General features: G+C 47.8%; 1 protein-coding gene and 1 long non-coding RNA gene across 2 annotated transcripts in view; one reads left to right on the top strand and one right to left on the bottom strand.

Annotated features, from left to right (window-relative positions):
* Positions 1-2,019: 2,019 nt before the first annotated feature.
* LOC140897606 (uncharacterized) lies at positions 2,020-6,299 on the bottom strand. Its single transcript, XR_012154758.1, has 2 exons — positions 6,130-6,299; positions 2,020-2,419 (listed from the first exon to the last, which is right to left on the bottom strand). It is a non-coding gene; the product is annotated as an uncharacterized lncRNA (long non-coding RNA).
* Positions 6,110-17,026, top strand: part of RHBDL3 (rhomboid like 3) — a 132,139-nt gene continuing 121,222 nt past the window's right edge. Inside the window, exons 1-2 of the mRNA XM_073310419.1 lie at positions 6,110-6,983; positions 12,252-12,275. Of these exons, the coding sequence (XP_073166520.1) occupies positions 6,864-6,983; positions 12,252-12,275 (144 nt within the window). The 5' untranslated portion in view covers positions 6,110-6,863. The remainder of the gene's footprint in view (positions 6,984-12,251; positions 12,276-17,026) is intronic.

Below are 17,026 nucleotides of genomic sequence, written 5' to 3'. Positions count from 1 at the left end.
TTAATATCCCTTCTTCCAAATGGCAAATGTTTGGTCTGATAGCTGGTGCCAGAAAGTAAAACGAGGAGAATCTTGAATCCATTTTGGAGAAGAGAAGCTACCATGCGTAACTTTGATATTTAGAAGCCATTTTTACAGCAATGCCATTTTATAGCAATTTCTTCCCCCCCAAAAAGGATAGTGATGCCAGATTTGAGACACGTGATGTGGGAAAAAATAACTGGGCAAGGTTCTCGGTCTATAAATCCCAGATTAATCATAGTTTAAAAATACCTTCCACTCCAACTGTGGTCGATCAGTGGAGCAGGTCAACTTAATTCCTCTGAACCTATCTTTTAGGCTTGAGTTCTCATTTTCTATTGTCCTGATACAGTATTCATTAAGTTACATTATGCATGAATGATATAAAAACACACCCTCCAGGAAGATGTTTATCTAACTTCCCAGCATGAGCAGGATTCCAAGCAGATGGTATTTACAATGTTCAGTGAGAAGTTCTACTACAAACCCAGTTAAATACAATGATGGGAAAGGCTGGAAAGCAGGAAAGTTTAGGTCCCCTCTGTGTTTGATTCAGTCAAATCCATTTTGCCACCTTGTTCTTCAGAAATTCCATGGAACCCAAGTGGGAAAGAGAAGTTTGGCTTCCCTGTCTGATGGGATAAAGTATAACAAAATCCAGGTGCATAAATTTCAACTTCACTTCATTGGTCCTAAATATACTCCCATGATAACTGGAGATTGGATGGTTCTCGGGATTGGGAATGGATAGAGATTTTCACCTATCGGAATGGAAATATATCTAGTGTTTTCTGGCTCTAGGTCACTACTTCAAACCCTAACCCAGCTGATGGACATCAGCAGTTGTTCATGTCTGATGGTTTTTGATTGTCTCTGTGAAATGAATGTGGTGCATCTCGACCGGGGAACTGGTGTTACTAACTGGCATCCTTTTTGGCAGACTCTTCTGAGGGGCCAAAGACTGAATTGGCATGGAGGTGGAGCTTTTGGCCCCATGTCAGAATTGGAACTCTGATTAGGAGCTGTGGGTCCTTGGTACCTCTAGAAATCAGGCAGAAGGTGCAACCCAAAATCATGGCTCTGTCTCTGTCGGAAGCCGGAGTCTGGGTGCTGGTTATTAACCGACACCCTCCATTTCAGTGGCAAGATGTGTGTATCATCTGTGATGTGCTTGGGGATCCTCTGACATGAAAGGTGCTGCACAAATGTGAGATGACTGCATCCCCTGCATCGCCCTAATTAGGCACCTAGGGACCCAAATTTCATTGAAAGTCAATGGAATTTACATTCCTAAGTCACTTGAGTGCTTTTGAAAATACTACCCTAAAAGCCTTAATACAACTTCATAAGGATGAACATTTCACAAGTTATCACAAGTACTTTATTGCTTTCTCTGTGGATATTATTTTAAAATCAAGAGTCTCAACTCAGTTGGTTCCTTTTCTTTTAGCTCTGTAATTGTTAAAGACCTTCTATTAGTTTTTGCCTAGAGATAAGATAGACAGAAGGCATTTTAAATGTATCAACAGCTTAAAAATTTCCAGATAACTTTACAATGGGCTCAACAGCTAAATAATACAAATATTGGAGTTAAACCATCGTTAGTTCAACCATTTTTCTACTACTACTGCAGTTGGTCTAATATTTCAACTTAAAACATAACTCAATTGCCTCAGGAAGAAGAAAAAAAGGGCTTTGGGGCCTGTACTTACATCATACTCTGCAGTAGCTCAGACCTTGAAAAAACATCTAAGGGAAGCTGTCAGAATTGTTACAGTGCCATTTAAAATGAGATCTGAGCTACAGTAAAACCAGGGAGGGAAAGAAATTTATTTCCGAACCAGTGAATAATGAGGGGAATTTAACTGAACTCAGAAACCTCTCAAAACTGTAAAAGATCCTGTAGCAAGAAAAAGGAAACACAAGAAGCCAGAGCCATGTTTCTTCTGTTTTATTTTGTTCTGTTCAGTATGGTTAGGGAGCTGTGGAAATGCTATCTTTAAAAAAAAAAAAAAAAAAATTGCCTAATGTTTATACAAGGCATTGAATGTGAAAAGCACCATTTATTGTTTTCCAAACTGCCAAAGAATCCCGCCATTTTGGAGAAGGTAAATTTTGCAGATGAAGAAGAGCAGAATTGCTATCCTACCCTTATCCAAATCCAGTCCTCCTCTCTGGGTTAGGGAAGCAGAGTGGTTTAGTGCCTAGAGCTGGCAGTTGGGAGTCATCTATTTCCAGCTCTGCCACTGATCCACTTGGCCACGCCCCAATGTCTCTGTTTCCTTTGTAAAATCCATATAATAATGCCGACCTCCCATGGAGTTGTTAATCATCTGGAAAGCACTTCAAGATGCTTGGATGATGATACAGGAGGTGGTCAGCATATGACATTCTCCGACTGAGGGAAGAAAGGAAGGAAGTGCTTAAAGTTGAAATATTGCAAGGTAGAAATAATTGTTAGGATAGCTGTAGGTGGGCTGGGAGAGGCTATGGCCCAGTCATGTTCCATGTCAGATCACAGACTCCTAACAGCAGCACATTTGTGTTCCTCATAGTTTCATTTGATTGACCAGAAACATGACTTTTCCCCCATATCCATTTTTATCTCTGAATTTCCTATGGAAGGATTTGGTGCAAAGTAATTGGGAAAGGATTTTGATTCATCTTCCTTAGAGAGACATTCTTTACCTCTTAGCTTTGACCCTCCTATCTGAAAGCCTGTCAGTTCAGAATTAATTATAAGCATGACTTCGTTTTATGTTGGCAATTAACCTTCAGATACTATCTGGTCTCTATTTCAGGCAGATCTGTTATTTTTGAATAAGCCATGCCAACTTGTGTTGTGATCCCATCTGATGACAAAGCTAAATAACTCGTTTTCAGTGGTGGTGTAGTCGTGTTGGTCCCAGGATATTAGAGAGACAAGATGGGGGAGGTGCTATCTTTTATTGGACCAACTTCTGTAGGTGAAAGAGACAAGCTTTCAAGCTACACAGAGCTCTTCTTCACGTCAAGAGTTCGTCCAATAAAATATATTACCTCACCCACCTTGTCTTTCTAAAACTAAATATGGTCAGGTCTAGGCAATACTTGGACAGGAGTCCACTTCTAAACACCTAGGCACTGAGAGAAGTGGCTTGTGGTATCCAGCCTATTCAGCACAAAATGAACATCCCATCACAGAGTTAGGTGGGATGTTGTGCCATCTTTGGAGTGAAATGTAAAACCCAAGTCCTAACCACATGTGGTCAGGCAAGTTCTGCTGGCACTTCTCATTAAAGTACAAGGGGTTAACCTCACTGTCCTGGCCCAGTTCTATCTTGGGGTAAATACATTCTATCTAAATTCCTCCTGAAGTTTCAGCCGGAAGCAGTGTTCTTCACTTCCTGCCCTAAACATCTGTTTAATTCTAGAGGCTGCTGCATTTTAGTGGTGGATGCAGTCTGAGGCCTGCTCTACACAGGTCTGTGCATTCAGCGCCAGTTGCAGGATCGAGGCTAAGGTTTGTAAAAGCACTTTGGGATTTTGTGAGCTGAAAGAAGTCCCATTAACAAGCTGTTTTGATTTGCTACAGAAGGTTTAGAAAACTTTTTTGTGTCATATGTGGGTAGGTTTCCACCCCTAGAGCTTTTTATTGCATGTTAACTGACCTTTTCAGCTGCTTTATATGTAGTGGGTAGAACCGAATACTATTTTGCTTGGAATACCAGACATCACAAAGACTGCAATACAAATGAATAAAAAGCGGCAAAGGCAAATCATGCTTGATATTCTCAAGGCTTCCTTTATGGGGTCTTGAAAATGTTCCTCTGAAGTACCTACATACTCTGTATCCTCAGCAGTAATCCACAATTCCACATTCTATGTTGTAATTATTATATTACCAGGCAGAGCTGCCAGGTTGTGGAGTGTGGGAAACAGTCATCTAAATTAGTAAGGCAGGCAACAACTCACTCTATGCTTTTGTGGTCCAGAATAGCATCCTCAGTGCAGCAGGACCTCCCTGGGGGCCCGATGGAATCAGCCCATAGGTCACAACCAGCCCGTGGGACAATGCACAACAGTCAAGCATGCAGTGCATGCCTTGTATACACAGACAGCAAGACACTGGGTCCCAGATCTCTGCCCTTGCCTTCTCTGAGTGCCTTCTGTGCTGGGATTTGGGGTTGTGGACTCCCATCTGCTATTTACCACTTGGATGCCACCCTTTTGTTTCACATGTCATCACACAGCTCCTGAATGGGAAAACTCTTCTAGCTTCTGCAAACCCGGTCTGGGTAGAAATAGTGGCTGAGAAGTGAAAAGTTCTAGGTCCCATTACCAGCTTCTGGGCCATTCTGTCCTTCCTTGTTTTCAAGGAAGGATACTTGACTCATCACCTCTTCCTGGCTATCACTGGTCTGCTGGGTTTCCCCAGGCAGGCTCTGGAGTTTTGACTCTCAATTTCAGGCTGTAACTGAAGTGGGAAGCTAAGCCATTTTCACCCTGTGGCTTAGTAGCGCTACATTGCATAACCTCCTCTTTGAGAATAGGTTAGCGCTGTATTTTGATTGGAATACACCAAACTTGCTGGCTTTCTCTTCCAATCAGGGTTTCCTGAAGTTTCTAATCCGAACCCCAGATGGCTAAGGTTTACATCTCCATATCTGTGAGATGGGGGCAAATTCTTACAGTGCAGGATTAGAAAGAATCCTGAGAAGGAGGAAGTTCACTGGCCTGCCCAAGGTGGGAGCCTTGATTAAAAATAATAGGGAAACTATTAACTGCAGCTTGCCCCCTGTTTCCAGTTGCTCAGCAAAGGGAAGGTGGAAAGGGGTTTAATGTTAAAACCCATCCAGCATCAGAAGGGCAGAGAAAAGGGAGCAGGGGCTGCTCCTAGAGGGGCATAGTGGAGGTCAGCAGGGCTCAGAGAAGGGAACCTATGGGCTGGTTGCTGGGGCTAGGGACAGTACAGCTGTCAGGGTCAGGAGGAAGAGGTGGCTGTTAGGACGGAGGAAGAAGTTTGCAAGACAGTAAGGGGGGGGCCGAGGGATGCCGACAGCGGGCTCTCTCCGCCGCTGCCTGGGCCCAGGGTAGCCAGGCTGCCTGGCGACCTTCTACTTCTCCCTGCGCAAAGGCGAGGGCGAGGTTCGGCTGCCGAGCGGGGCTCAGTGACCTCCCCGCAGCCTGGCCCTGGAGGAGGTGCTGGGCGCGGGGCTGTGGGTGGAGGCTCAAGGGGGACGCGGCCCTTTTGCAGGGCGATGGACGATCCACAGCCCAGCCCGCTCCGCCTGCGGCTGCCTCCGGGCGCCCCGGGACCCTCGCCCTGCCGGGGAAGGGCGGGCAGCGCGCTCAGCCGCCTCAGGCCCTGCAGAAATAAAGGCCCGGGGTGCGGGTCGGGGTCGGGCCCCTCCCCACGCCAGCAGGGAGCGGTTCAGCGCAGCGCCAGCCAGGCAGGTGCGCACCTGTGGGAGCCTCCTCCCGGAGCGGGTAGCGCAGCGGGCTGGAGTATCCTCAGGGGCCGGGGTAGCGCCGGTGGAGGGGACTGGTGAGCCTGGGCCAAGGGGGGCTGCCGTGGGGCCCGGGGAGGGCAGAGGTGAGCCTGGGGCTGGGGGGGTTGCCGTGGGGCTGGGTGAGCCGGGTAGGGGGGAGCCCGGGGCGTTGCCGGGGGGCTGTGAGCCTGGGGCCGGGGGGTTGCTGGGGGAGGGCGGGGGGGGGGTGAGCCGGGGGGTTGCCGTGGGACAGGGGGGTGAGCCTGGGGCCGGGGGGTTGCCGGGGGGCAGGGGGGTTGCCGGGGGGCTGTGAGCCTGGGGCCGGGGGGGTTGCTGCGGGGGGGGGTGAGCCTGGGGGTTGCCGGGGGACAGGGGGGTGAGCCTGGGGCCGGGGGGTTGCCGGGGGACAGGGGGGTTGCTGCGGGGGGGGGGTGAGCCTGGGGGTTGCCGTGGGGCCGTGAGCCCGGGTCTGGAGGGTTGGGGGGGGAGGGGGGTTGTCGTGGGGCTGGGAGCCCGGGTCTGGAGGGTTGGCGGGGGGTGAGCCCAGGGCTGGGGGGGGGGGGAAGGGGGTTGTCGTGGGGCTGGGAGCCTGGGGTAGTTTTAGGGCGGGGTCAGGACCCCCAGGACCTGGTCCTACCTGGCGCTGCGCCGGCCGCGCGGCTCTGGGCTCCCACGTGCACTTTGCCGCCCGCCCGCCCGGCCGCGATCCCTGGCGCTTGGCTGCAAAAACTTGTCTCTCCCGCGACTTGCCCGCCGGGCCGGGAGACCGCGCCGCGCCCTTGTCGCAGCCTCCCTCCCCCCCGCGCCCGGAGCCGCCGCCGCCCCCCTCCCCCCCGGCTCTTTGAACGCCCTGCTCCCTGATTTGCAATTCTGGGCTCTGCCTCCCCAGGCTCCGGAGGAGGCGCCGCTCCCCCCCCTCTCCCCCCCGAAAGCGGAGGAGGAGATCGCCGCCCGGCCGAGCCGGCTCCGCGGCCACAGCGCAGCTGGCTCCCCGCGTGGCGCGCAGGTGCTGGCTCCGGGCGGCGAGGGCTCCGGGCGGCCGGCTGGCCATGACCGGCGGGCCCTATGCGGAGTGCGGGGCGCCGGGCAGGACCGCGGGCGCGGCGGCGGGGTTCCCAGGGGGCCAAGTCTTTCCCGACGGAGCCGGCGGGGGGCACCTGCCCGGTCCGGAGCCGCAGCAGACGGGCAGCAGCCGCTGGCACCGGCATGTCTGCGGGACGGCTCCTGCTTGCGCGCCCGGGAGGCTCCCTGCCAGGATCGCCCCGGCTGCAGGAGCCCTGACGGGGGAGGCGAAGCTCGGCCCGGTTTGAAAGTTTGCCAGGCACCCGCTAGTTTTAATTGCTGTAAAGATCCGCGGGGCTGTTTCCAAGCATGGGAGACAGGCGGCCGGAGGCTCGCGCCAGCTCTTCCCCTGCCGTGGCTGCCAGCTCCGAAGCAGAAGAAATAGAGGTTTTGGAGTCGGAGGATGTCTTGCCTATGGCCACAGAGGATGTAAGTTTCATTTGCTTCCCCCCCCCCGCCCCCCTCAGCGGTTTTAATCGGATCAAGCTATTTATAGCTGAACTTCAGCAAGAATAGAGCCCCCCGCCTCTCCCAAACCCCTTTTGAATTGCCCCCCACTCTCCATATCCCTTAGCCACATAAGCCACCGGTGAAATCAAGGGGCAGAAGAGCATTTCCAATGACTTTCTGCCTCGAGCCAAATCTTTCCCCAACAAATAAAGCTGGGAAGGGGGGATTTCTAGGGTGATATTTCTGTGGTGCCAGCAGCAAGCTGGCTGCTTCACAGATGTGTGAGGACATGGTCCCTGCCCCTAAACGCTTATAATCTACATACATTGAGACCGGGAATCCAAAGGGGGCTGAGCTGTAGCTCACGAAAGCTTATGCTCAGATACATTTGTTAATCTTTAAGGTGCCACAAACACTCCTTTTCTTTTTGTGGATACAGACTAACAGGGCTTCTGCTCTGAAATCAGCTCCCATTGACTTTCAGCAGGAGCCCTGTAGTTAACTCCACTTTGGTTCCCTTGAAAATCCCCATTTTAGGCTTTTTTTCATCTTAAAATCCTTTACAAACATTCGTCTCTTCTGTTACCATGCTTACTTTATACTGTGCATTTTTGCCACCTAGAATCCAACAGAAGTTAAGTGTTGGTGGGTTTACTTAAACCCACAGCTATCATAAATATTTTCTGCCACTCCAAGGTTGTTTGTGCTTCAAGAATATTATCAAGGGCCTTGTCCCTACAATAATTTTTGGAGAACTTTATAACAAGCGCCACATGGTCCATGTTCAAGGTGTGTGATCTGATGTTCTTTCATTTTCACTGTGTGCACACGCTGCCTTAGATTTCAACCTGAGTCCTGGTAAGCAGCCTAATTTAGTTGTAAACCTTAATCTCTAAAGATTCTTAAACAGCGAACTTCTTATTTACCAAGAGCAGCATCTCTGTGTTTATAAGTCTGAGAACCCATCTCTCCCCCTTCCCTTCAATGGTTCAGAAGAAGATTTAGGGATCCTGTAGCTCTCTTAACCCATGGATAGTAAAAGATTAATCACTACATGATGATGATTGCATTCATACTGGGGAAAGTATGCAGCCAGCTAAGCACCTACAGAGCTGTTCGTTTCTCTGACCGAGGTGTTCCACTGATGGTGCTACAGTTAGGCTTCTAATTATCCTGTTTCTGATGCAAAAACCAACTGGTCAAATTGAGGGGGCTGATATGCCATCGGTGCTTGAGTAACTCTCATTAGCATCAATGGGAGGAAGATTAGCAGACCCTTTCGAAATGTCTGAAGCATTAAGCAGCAGTACAGAGAAGTGCTGGAGGAAAAAAACATATATTTCCCAGGAGCCTTTCATATCTCCATCGGAACCCCCTAGACCAGGCGTGGGCAAGCTATGGCGCCGGATTCGGCCCATCAGGGCTTTGGATCCTGCCCATGGGATTGCCGCCCATGGGATTGCCACCCCTGTGGCATGGTGGGCCCCGTGCCGCTCCTGGAAGCGGCTGACACCACATCCCTGTGGCCCTGCGGGTGGGGGACAGAGGGCTCCGCATGCTACCCTCACTTGTGGGTACCTCCCCCCGCAGCTCCAATTGGCTGGGAACAGGGAACCCTGCACCCCTGCCCTGAGCCCCCTCCTGCACCCTGAACCCCTCCTGCTCCCCAGCCCCCTGCCACACCCTATACCCCTGCCCTGAACCCCCTCCTGCATTCCACACCCTCTCCTGCACCCCAACCCCCTTTTCTGAGCCCCCTTGTACACCCCCGCACCCCTCCTTTGCCCCAAACCCTTGCCCTGAGCCACTTCCTCCACACCCCTTCCCACACCCCCTCCCACACCCCTGCCCCAGCCCTACATTCATGGCCCTGCATGCAATTTCCCCACCCAGATTTGGCCCTCGGCCCAAAAAGGTTGCCCACCCCTGCCCTAGACCCTTGTGAACTCTCCCTGCCTCCCCATCTTGCTGTGCATCCCCCAGCCTGTGAACAGTTAGTTTGTTTATTTATTAATGAAGCACAAGACACCTCAGTCTACCCATTTAGCTTTGATGACCCATGTTGACCTGTGGAGTGCGGGACCTGGTACTGGAATTCCAACCCAAGTTTCCCGTATCCCAGTGCAGAATGCTGATACCGGGCTACCAAGTGGTCTTGATGCTTTGAATCTTCTAGAAGTAGAGATGGGCAGTGAAGTGTTGAAGTATTTGGAGAGCCTAAGATGAAAGCTGCTGTGTGAGGACCTGATCCAGTGCTGATAGTAATCCATGGAAAGACTCACATGGACTTCAATGGGTGCTGGATCAGGCCCTAAGGGCAAAGAGTCATATGTTATTTAGGTCTCAGTCTGCACTACCAATATCATGTATTCTATTTTTACAGTCCTGCTGTTTCTTGGCAGGTTATTGTCCCCATTTGCTCACCCCCTGCTCCAAGTGACTTGGGAGACACCAGTGCTCTCCACAGGCAGAATCTGATGCTCTTCATATGAACTCCTCAATGTAAATGCTGAATTGTTGTGTGGATTTTCCCTGTATAAAAGTGCTTTACAAACATTAATGGGCCAATCTTGCATTTTCCATGCACCAGATGAACATTCACTCCTTGTATGCTGAATTACTTAGCTGGGAGTTTTGGGTGCATGAGGAAATCGTGATCATGGCCAATCTAACCATTGCAATGTCTCTTAGGTAAGGTAGGCAAAGAATCTACCTAATGACAGATGGAGGAAGCTGAAGCAGAGAAGTATAATAATAATAATTAATACATTTATTTTCAAGTGCCCTCCACCAAGGCTTTTGGGGCATCAGCAAGAATGAAAATGAAATAACATTTATAAATACAAAACATATAAAATGACCACCCTGTATAGCTATAACATTCAAGGGGTGACTTGCCCAGGGTCACAGAGAGAAGTGACCAAATTCTGAATGTTTTCTGTCCTCATAGGTCCATCCTTCTAGAAGCACGTAGATACTGGTTTTGTATTGGATTTCTTTCCCAGAGGGTAATAAACCAGGTATTGTTAGCTGGGAGAACTGAGTTTGTTTCTGGGTTTTAGCACTATATGTGGTCAGCGGCGAATTCCCATGTGTAACATTACATGAGAGCTTGGATGGAGCATATATAATTAGGGCCCTAAGTCTCCCAACACTTATTTATACAGAATCATGTTTTTGGGGTCTCTTTGGTAAGTACTGTAGCTGCTTGGCTGGCCTTTAAGAAAGAGTGTTCTGGTTTCCTTACTGCTATGAAGAGAGAGAAGCAAGCAATGCCTTTGAGCTACTCCAGCCTGCTGTAGAATCCAGTCATTAATCCTGCAGTGTGCTCAGCAGCTTCACTATGGTTTTAATGTCAACAGATGTTGAAAGTGCTGAGAACTGGGCCAGAGTGGACTCTAGGAATGGGAGAGGAAGAATGTCCTCAAGGTAAAAGCACACAGCTGGGTGGGATCTGGATTGTAATCCTGGCACTGCCACTAACTTGCCGTGTGACCTTGGGCAAGTCACATAAAGCCCACTCCAGCTCCCGTAGAAATCATTCTGAGATCTTTCTATTGACTTCAGCTGGAGTTGGAGCAGACTTTTTAAAAGTGTTGTGCCTCAGTTTCCCCATCAGTAAAATGGAGATAACATACACCAACCTGGAAGCCTGGTGGTGAGGCTTATTTTGCTGATGATGTAGAAGTGTCAGGAATCATTTATGTGCAATCTGTAAATAGAATGCTACAGAAGATGTTGTGACAGTCCCCCTCCCCCATGCGATCAGTCAGTGAATTTCAAGTTGGGACTAGGAGGCTGCAGGATACCCTCTGAAAATTAAAACCATTTTGTTAGGAGCATGCCCAAGGCCAAACTGGGATCTGATATTTCTCTCTCTCTCTTTTTTTTTTTTTTTATTGGAAACTTGAGATACACTCACTGGCTTGTCTGCCAAGAACTGACACACAGTCGATTCTTATACAATGCTAATCACTTAAAAAAAAAAAAAAAAGGGGGGGGGAACATGTATACAAAGGAGGTTATGCTGCCACAGCCTTGGCTTCAAGGGAATGGCACCACTGTTGTCTTACAGCACTCGGAGTGACATTAAACAAAGCCAGGATTTAAAATATCGTAAAACATTAAAGCATTGGGCAGATTTACAGGGACAACTGGGAGTTTATACATGAATATCCACTCGAACAACAGCTTAACTAATTCCATGGAAATTCAGTGAATTAATATGTAAACCACGGTCTCTCCACTAGGTAGGCATACTAGGCAAAGCTCCAAAATTGACTGGAGGGAAATATTCCTTACTCAATAGTTAAGACTTTAACCAGAGCTCTACTCTGCATGTAACAGCAGATGCATTTTGCTTGTGTGAAATCTGGTGCTGATTATCTTTCTCAGCTTGCTTTCATAAGTAAGTGAGGGAGACACAAATCAGGAGTGTTGTGCTGGGGTAGCCAGCTGGCAAGATAGGCATGAGTGGACTTTCAAATACTATCCTGGGACTAATTCTTATAGGGACCCTAGAACTCGCTGGGTTACCGTGTCACCCTCACATTGCCACCTGGCAACTTCTTCCTTTTCACAATGCCCCATAGGAATGAGACGCTGTTATGTCAGGTTTGAAAGTCCTACTGGGGAGCTGTCTGTTGCTCAGGCTTCCTGTGTTCTGATGGATTGTGAGCCTGATGGGGAATGCGGTGGTGAGCGCTTTAGATCTGAGGTTTTGCAAAATGTAAAATGTAGCCAAGGATTGGCTCGTTTAGTGTTCCCAAAGCACTTGAAAGCTACAACAGCTGTGTGCACCTAACTGTATGTAAATACGCACCTGACTCTGTATGTAGAGAGGGGATTCTCAGGTAACTCCTGCATGGTTCTCTTAATTGCACAGCTGATATCACGGGGTTTACTGGGCAAACCCTTGGCACTTGACACCCCTGAAGCACTGCAGAGGCATTAAGCCTCACAACACCTCCCCTCTGCATGGAGATGCTAACATTATTATCCCCATTTTCCAGATCGGGTCACGAGGCACAGAGAAGGTATGACTAGCCCAACACCTCGCAGCGAGTTACTGTGAGAGGCAGGATTAGATGGCAGGAATTCCTGGCTCCCTATCCCATGCTTAGACCACTAGATCATTCCATTATTTGCCTGTTAAAGTATATTCCCAGAATGAATTGCATTCTAGTATAATTGCTTATACCTTTTTTTCCTTTTTTCCTCCTTTATGCATTGCCTCTTACCTATCAGCACTGGAAAGCTCTGTTTGATCAGGTATGTGAACAATTCCTATATTTTATCATCCTGCTTTTGGTGAGGGAACCTCTAACACTAGCTTGCTTTCCTGTGTGCGTTAGACTTTCCCCTCCGCGCTGTGCTGCGTACATTCTCAGACGAGGGCTTTAATGGGTGGCCCATGTGAAACGAGTTTCGCCTCGATCCAGACCCCAGCGCGTTGGCGTCTGCCTCATAGGCACCACCACTGCAGTTACCTGCCCCCCATCCCCATAGGCAGTGCCATTAGCGCAGCCAAGGGTTTGAATGGGCCCTGGAGACTGAATTACCCGGCCATCCATAGAGGTGATCTCCCCCAGGTCAGAGCTGAGGGTGTGTGTGTGTGTGTGTGTGCGTGCGTGCACGCCTGCATTGCTAGCAATTGTGCTGCACCTGTTCTCGGGCTAGGAGACCTTACTTTCCAAGGCTGTCAATCCAGCACCTTCCTAATGATTGCTACATTCTTTGAGCTCCTTCAGTTTCTGCCAGCAGAGAACCTGCTCCTTTAATTTTAAAAGTAAAAAAAACCCAAAAAACACGTGCATCTGTTTCCACAGTGAAATCCATAATTTTGTCAACTAAATGTATAGGAACCAAATCCTCAGCTGGTGTAAACTGGTGTAGCTCCACTGATGTAGATGCTAGTTTTATCATCTAAAATTATAATCCACACTCCAGATTATCAATTTGGAGCGTGGATTATAATTTTAGACGCTATAACTAGTATGCTTGCTTTGTGGCATTCCTTCCATCTAGCACCATGAAATGCTAAGTAGATTTTTTTAGGGTTACCTCCTTGACTTGCTTCTAAACTGAAGCACTGTGTAAATGAAATTGTAAACTATGGCTCTTAATGCCATAGACTTGTGTGTGTGACTATCACCTTGTGTAAGGGAGCGGTTCCTCTTACATTGGCATCATTCTAGCAGCACTAAAGTTCTGATGAGATTTCTCCACTGCTTTATGAGGCAATAACCCTGATCCTGAATGTGAATAAACTACAAAACCAAAGGCTGTGGTACAGTCTCCTCAGAGGGATGCCCTTGTGGCCAGAGGTGTCCGGTTATCATTCAGTAAATATTCTGGCTGCTAGCCATGACGAGTGTCCATTTATAACCCACTAAGCCATGCTCTATTATTAATCCATAAATCTAGGTTGAGTAGCATTTGTCCGTGTGCTGCACCATAGCCAGCTGGTGATGGGAGGCGTAGTAACTAGATTATTGAAATGGTCAATCATATTTAAATCTCTGTAGTATGTTTTAATTTGTTAGCGTTCTATGTATTAACATGGATTGCTCCCATTCAGAAGGCCGGGGTTGCAATAGGAATCAGTTGTTAGTTGCGCTTGAATGTTTGTTTCAACCATTCTGAATTCTTCTCTGTTTCAAAATTTTGTTTTACTTTGGGGCAGATCCTGCAAGCTCCCTGACGCCGCACTGAAGTCCTTGAATCCTTGCAGGATGGGGCTTTTGGCTTGTAGCTGACTTGGGCTCAGAGAAGAATCGGCAGGGTCTAAGTGGGTGCAGAGATCTTGACTGAACAGCAGAAGTGTCATGTTTTAAAAATGGCTTGATGGCAGTTGGATTTGTGGTACATTTCCCTAATGACAAGGCAAACAGACTGTAAATCAAAATCTCTCATAATTAGCCACATTTGAATTAGGGCTGCAATTGAAATTTAAGCCCTGTCAATAAGGCTTTATTATCAAAGAGAATGCAACCCACGAAAAACCAGTCCCAAGTTCTGAGTAAATCAATACAGCCTTTGTTGCCTGTGGGCAAAAGCAAAAAGCAGACGTCTTCCTTCAGCATTATATCAGTAAGACAGAAAACCCATTAGCTTAGCAATGAATAGTGAGATGCTGTTTGTCATGAAACACATTCCCCGTATCCAGAAATTCACTGCACCAAGAAAGGAGTGTGTTTTGTTTAATGCCAACTGGAATCTGTGTGAAACATGAGGTCAATATAAGGGATTTCTGCGGCACTGGCTAGAGAACACAGATGCACTGAAACATGCAGCTCTGCTGTAAAGTGCTAAACCCAATTCCTTCTGTGTGTTTGCCTGGAGGGCAAAACAGGTGCCCAAGGATTTTGTGTGCATTAACATAAAGGGAGGACCGGTCTTCCTGGAAGTCCTGTGCTGTTACCGCTCTGATACTTGGCTCATAGTATTACCGTCCTTACTCCCTGTCAGCTGAACCATGCAGGTCTCTCCAGTCAGTCTTGTGGTGAAAGAGAACAGCTGGGGAGGAGGAGAGCAGGTGAAAGCCCTGGAGAGTGAGTGTGGGAGCCCTTGAGAATTCACAGGCTGTAATCCAGGCTCTGGCTGCTAGGGCGATGGAACTACCGTGAGGATAAATGTGGTGATTAGAGCTGGTTGGAAGATGATTGCTCTCCCTCCCCCAAGAATTTTTGATAAAATATTTTTCATTTTTATTGAAAAAAAGGTCTTTTAAATTTGGGAGTTTCCCTGGGATAACTGGACATTTCTCAGTTTAAAAGTACAAAATTTGGGGGTTGGCTTTTTTTTTTTTTGTAAAACACCCAAACATGAAAACAGAAACTTTTTGGCAAAAATTTCCATTTAATCAGAAACCATTTGTGTTAAATATAAGATCTATATGTTTGTTTGGATGGAAAATGTGCAACTGGCTCTGGTTGGTCTCGCTGATCACTGCCAGTGATCCACACCGCCCCCTGCAGAAGGGTGAATTGCACCCTAGGCAGCCAGTCTGAAAATCCTGGAGATGAGAGTTGTGCAATTTCTGTTTTAAACAAGTAAAATAAATAAAGCCTGGAGAACAGGTGGGTTCAGAACTGCCTGCTCTTCTGTGAGGTTTTAATATACCATGCCCAGGGCGAAATCCTGGGCTTATTGAAACCAATGGCAAAACTTCCCTGGACTTCAGTGGGGCTGAGCAAACAGACAGATTTTCAGTGTTGCAGCTCCTATTCAACAGAATATATCTGTGGTGCATTTTCATTTTGGGGCCATGGCCCTTAGCCAGTAGTAACTCATTGGTTACTTTTATATGGATTTGTACATTTATTTATTGTGCTCTTAAACGCCCCCGACCACGCACACTTTAGCTCTGCATCTGCCACTTCCCATGGGGCTCAGGCCGTGTTTGAACATTTCACACATTTGTTTCCATTTAAAATCCTAACTCTGAGCAAAGCAAGGGCTGCTCTTTTCCTCTCTAAAATCTCTTGCTTTTCATTTGGAGAGGACTCATTTCTTGCTAACCGTTGAGATGGATTACATTGCAGGTGGGGCAGAGAGACAGCTTTTGGGGGGCAGGTCTTGGCAGCATGAAGGCAAATGTGGCCATTGTCTTTTGCCTTGCATAAATAACACCCCGGTTAATTCTCTCTCTCACAGAAAGAGGGAAAGGGTGTTTCCCAATTCCCATGTGGAGGCAGCTTTGCCTGGTGGTTAAATTAGAAGACTGTGAGTCAGGACTCCTGGGTTCTATCCCCAGCTTTGCCACAGGCTTATTCTGTGGCCTTGGGCAAATTACTCAACTTTTCTGTGCCCCAATTATCCCCATTTCGGGGATGAGTGAAACTTAATCGCTGTGATAAAGTGCTTTGAAATCTTCTGATGAAAGTGGGCTATAGAAATGTGCAATGTTTATTGTCACAACAGACCCACGTTTATGCTGTTCCCCTAGCGGGGAGGGTGTGGGTTTTTCAGCAGCTCATTGATCAGGTTCCAAAAGCTGGAGTAATTTTGTCCTGGCCTCCGTGTCTAAGCTGCCAAGGATCGGTTCATGGGATGGGTTCCCGTGTCTAAGTACCCACCTCCCCCTCCCCACACCTTGGTCAGTGTCTGTGGGTGACAGCAGGGTATTTGCTTTAAATAGACAGCCTTTGCTACCCCATCACTTTGGTTCATCTGCCTTTGAGTCTGGACTGCATTTTTGTTGCAGCTGTCTGAGAAGGCATGGATTCTTCCGTGAAATTTCGATGTGGGTGTGATGGTATCAGAGAAAAAGAGTTTACTGAGAATCTCAGGAGATGTGTGGGCAGCTAATGGGAAGCTGGAGCTCAGTAAGAACTCTGCAGACATACCACAGATCAGATGATGCATTCTTGTCAGTGCTAGGGAAAGTTAAATTGATGACAATAGTGTTAGGAACAGATGCAGCTGAGCCCAGTTTGCTGCCATTTCAGAGCCATGGTTAAAAGCTGCTTGCAGTGAAGTCCTTGCTGTTTGCCTTATGAGAAGGAATAGGTTGCTTTCTTGGAAAGGGCCATTTCCCTGCAGTTGTGGAGATGCAAACATAACAGTCCTGTGCTAGTGCATGAGAAAAAGGACTACAGCCTGAAAGTGAAAGTGACTAGGCTAGCTTTGATGAGTGCAATGCAAAAACCAACCGCATAGACAAGGGAAAGTCAATGAGACTTTTAAGTCCTTTTGGCTATAGGCCTGGATCCTGAATGATTGAAGGTGAAAAGTACTTTGCAGAATTGGGCCCACTGATCAAAGTTGGTGGTAACTCGGGCAAAGAGTTATTTTTCAAGTAAATTATCTTTATTTTAACAGTGACCCCTTTCTCAGTGTAGCCTTTAACACAGTTAACACTATCTATTTCCCATGCTATAGAGTGATTCCAGTTTGTTCATGTGGACACTATTGAGTTAAAAATCGCACTTTAGTATGAATTATTTTCTCCTACTCTTGTTCTAGGAAACGTCTACTGGCTGTGTTTAGCAAAACCAGCAAGATAGCTTAATTTGAGG

Source organism: Lepidochelys kempii, chromosome 14, assembly GCF_965140265.1.
Source record: "Lepidochelys kempii isolate rLepKem1 chromosome 14, rLepKem1.hap2, whole genome shotgun sequence".
NCBI classification, from domain to species: Eukaryota; Metazoa; Chordata; order Testudines; family Cheloniidae; genus Lepidochelys; species Lepidochelys kempii.
This window is presented reverse-complemented; position numbering and strand designations above follow the sequence as displayed.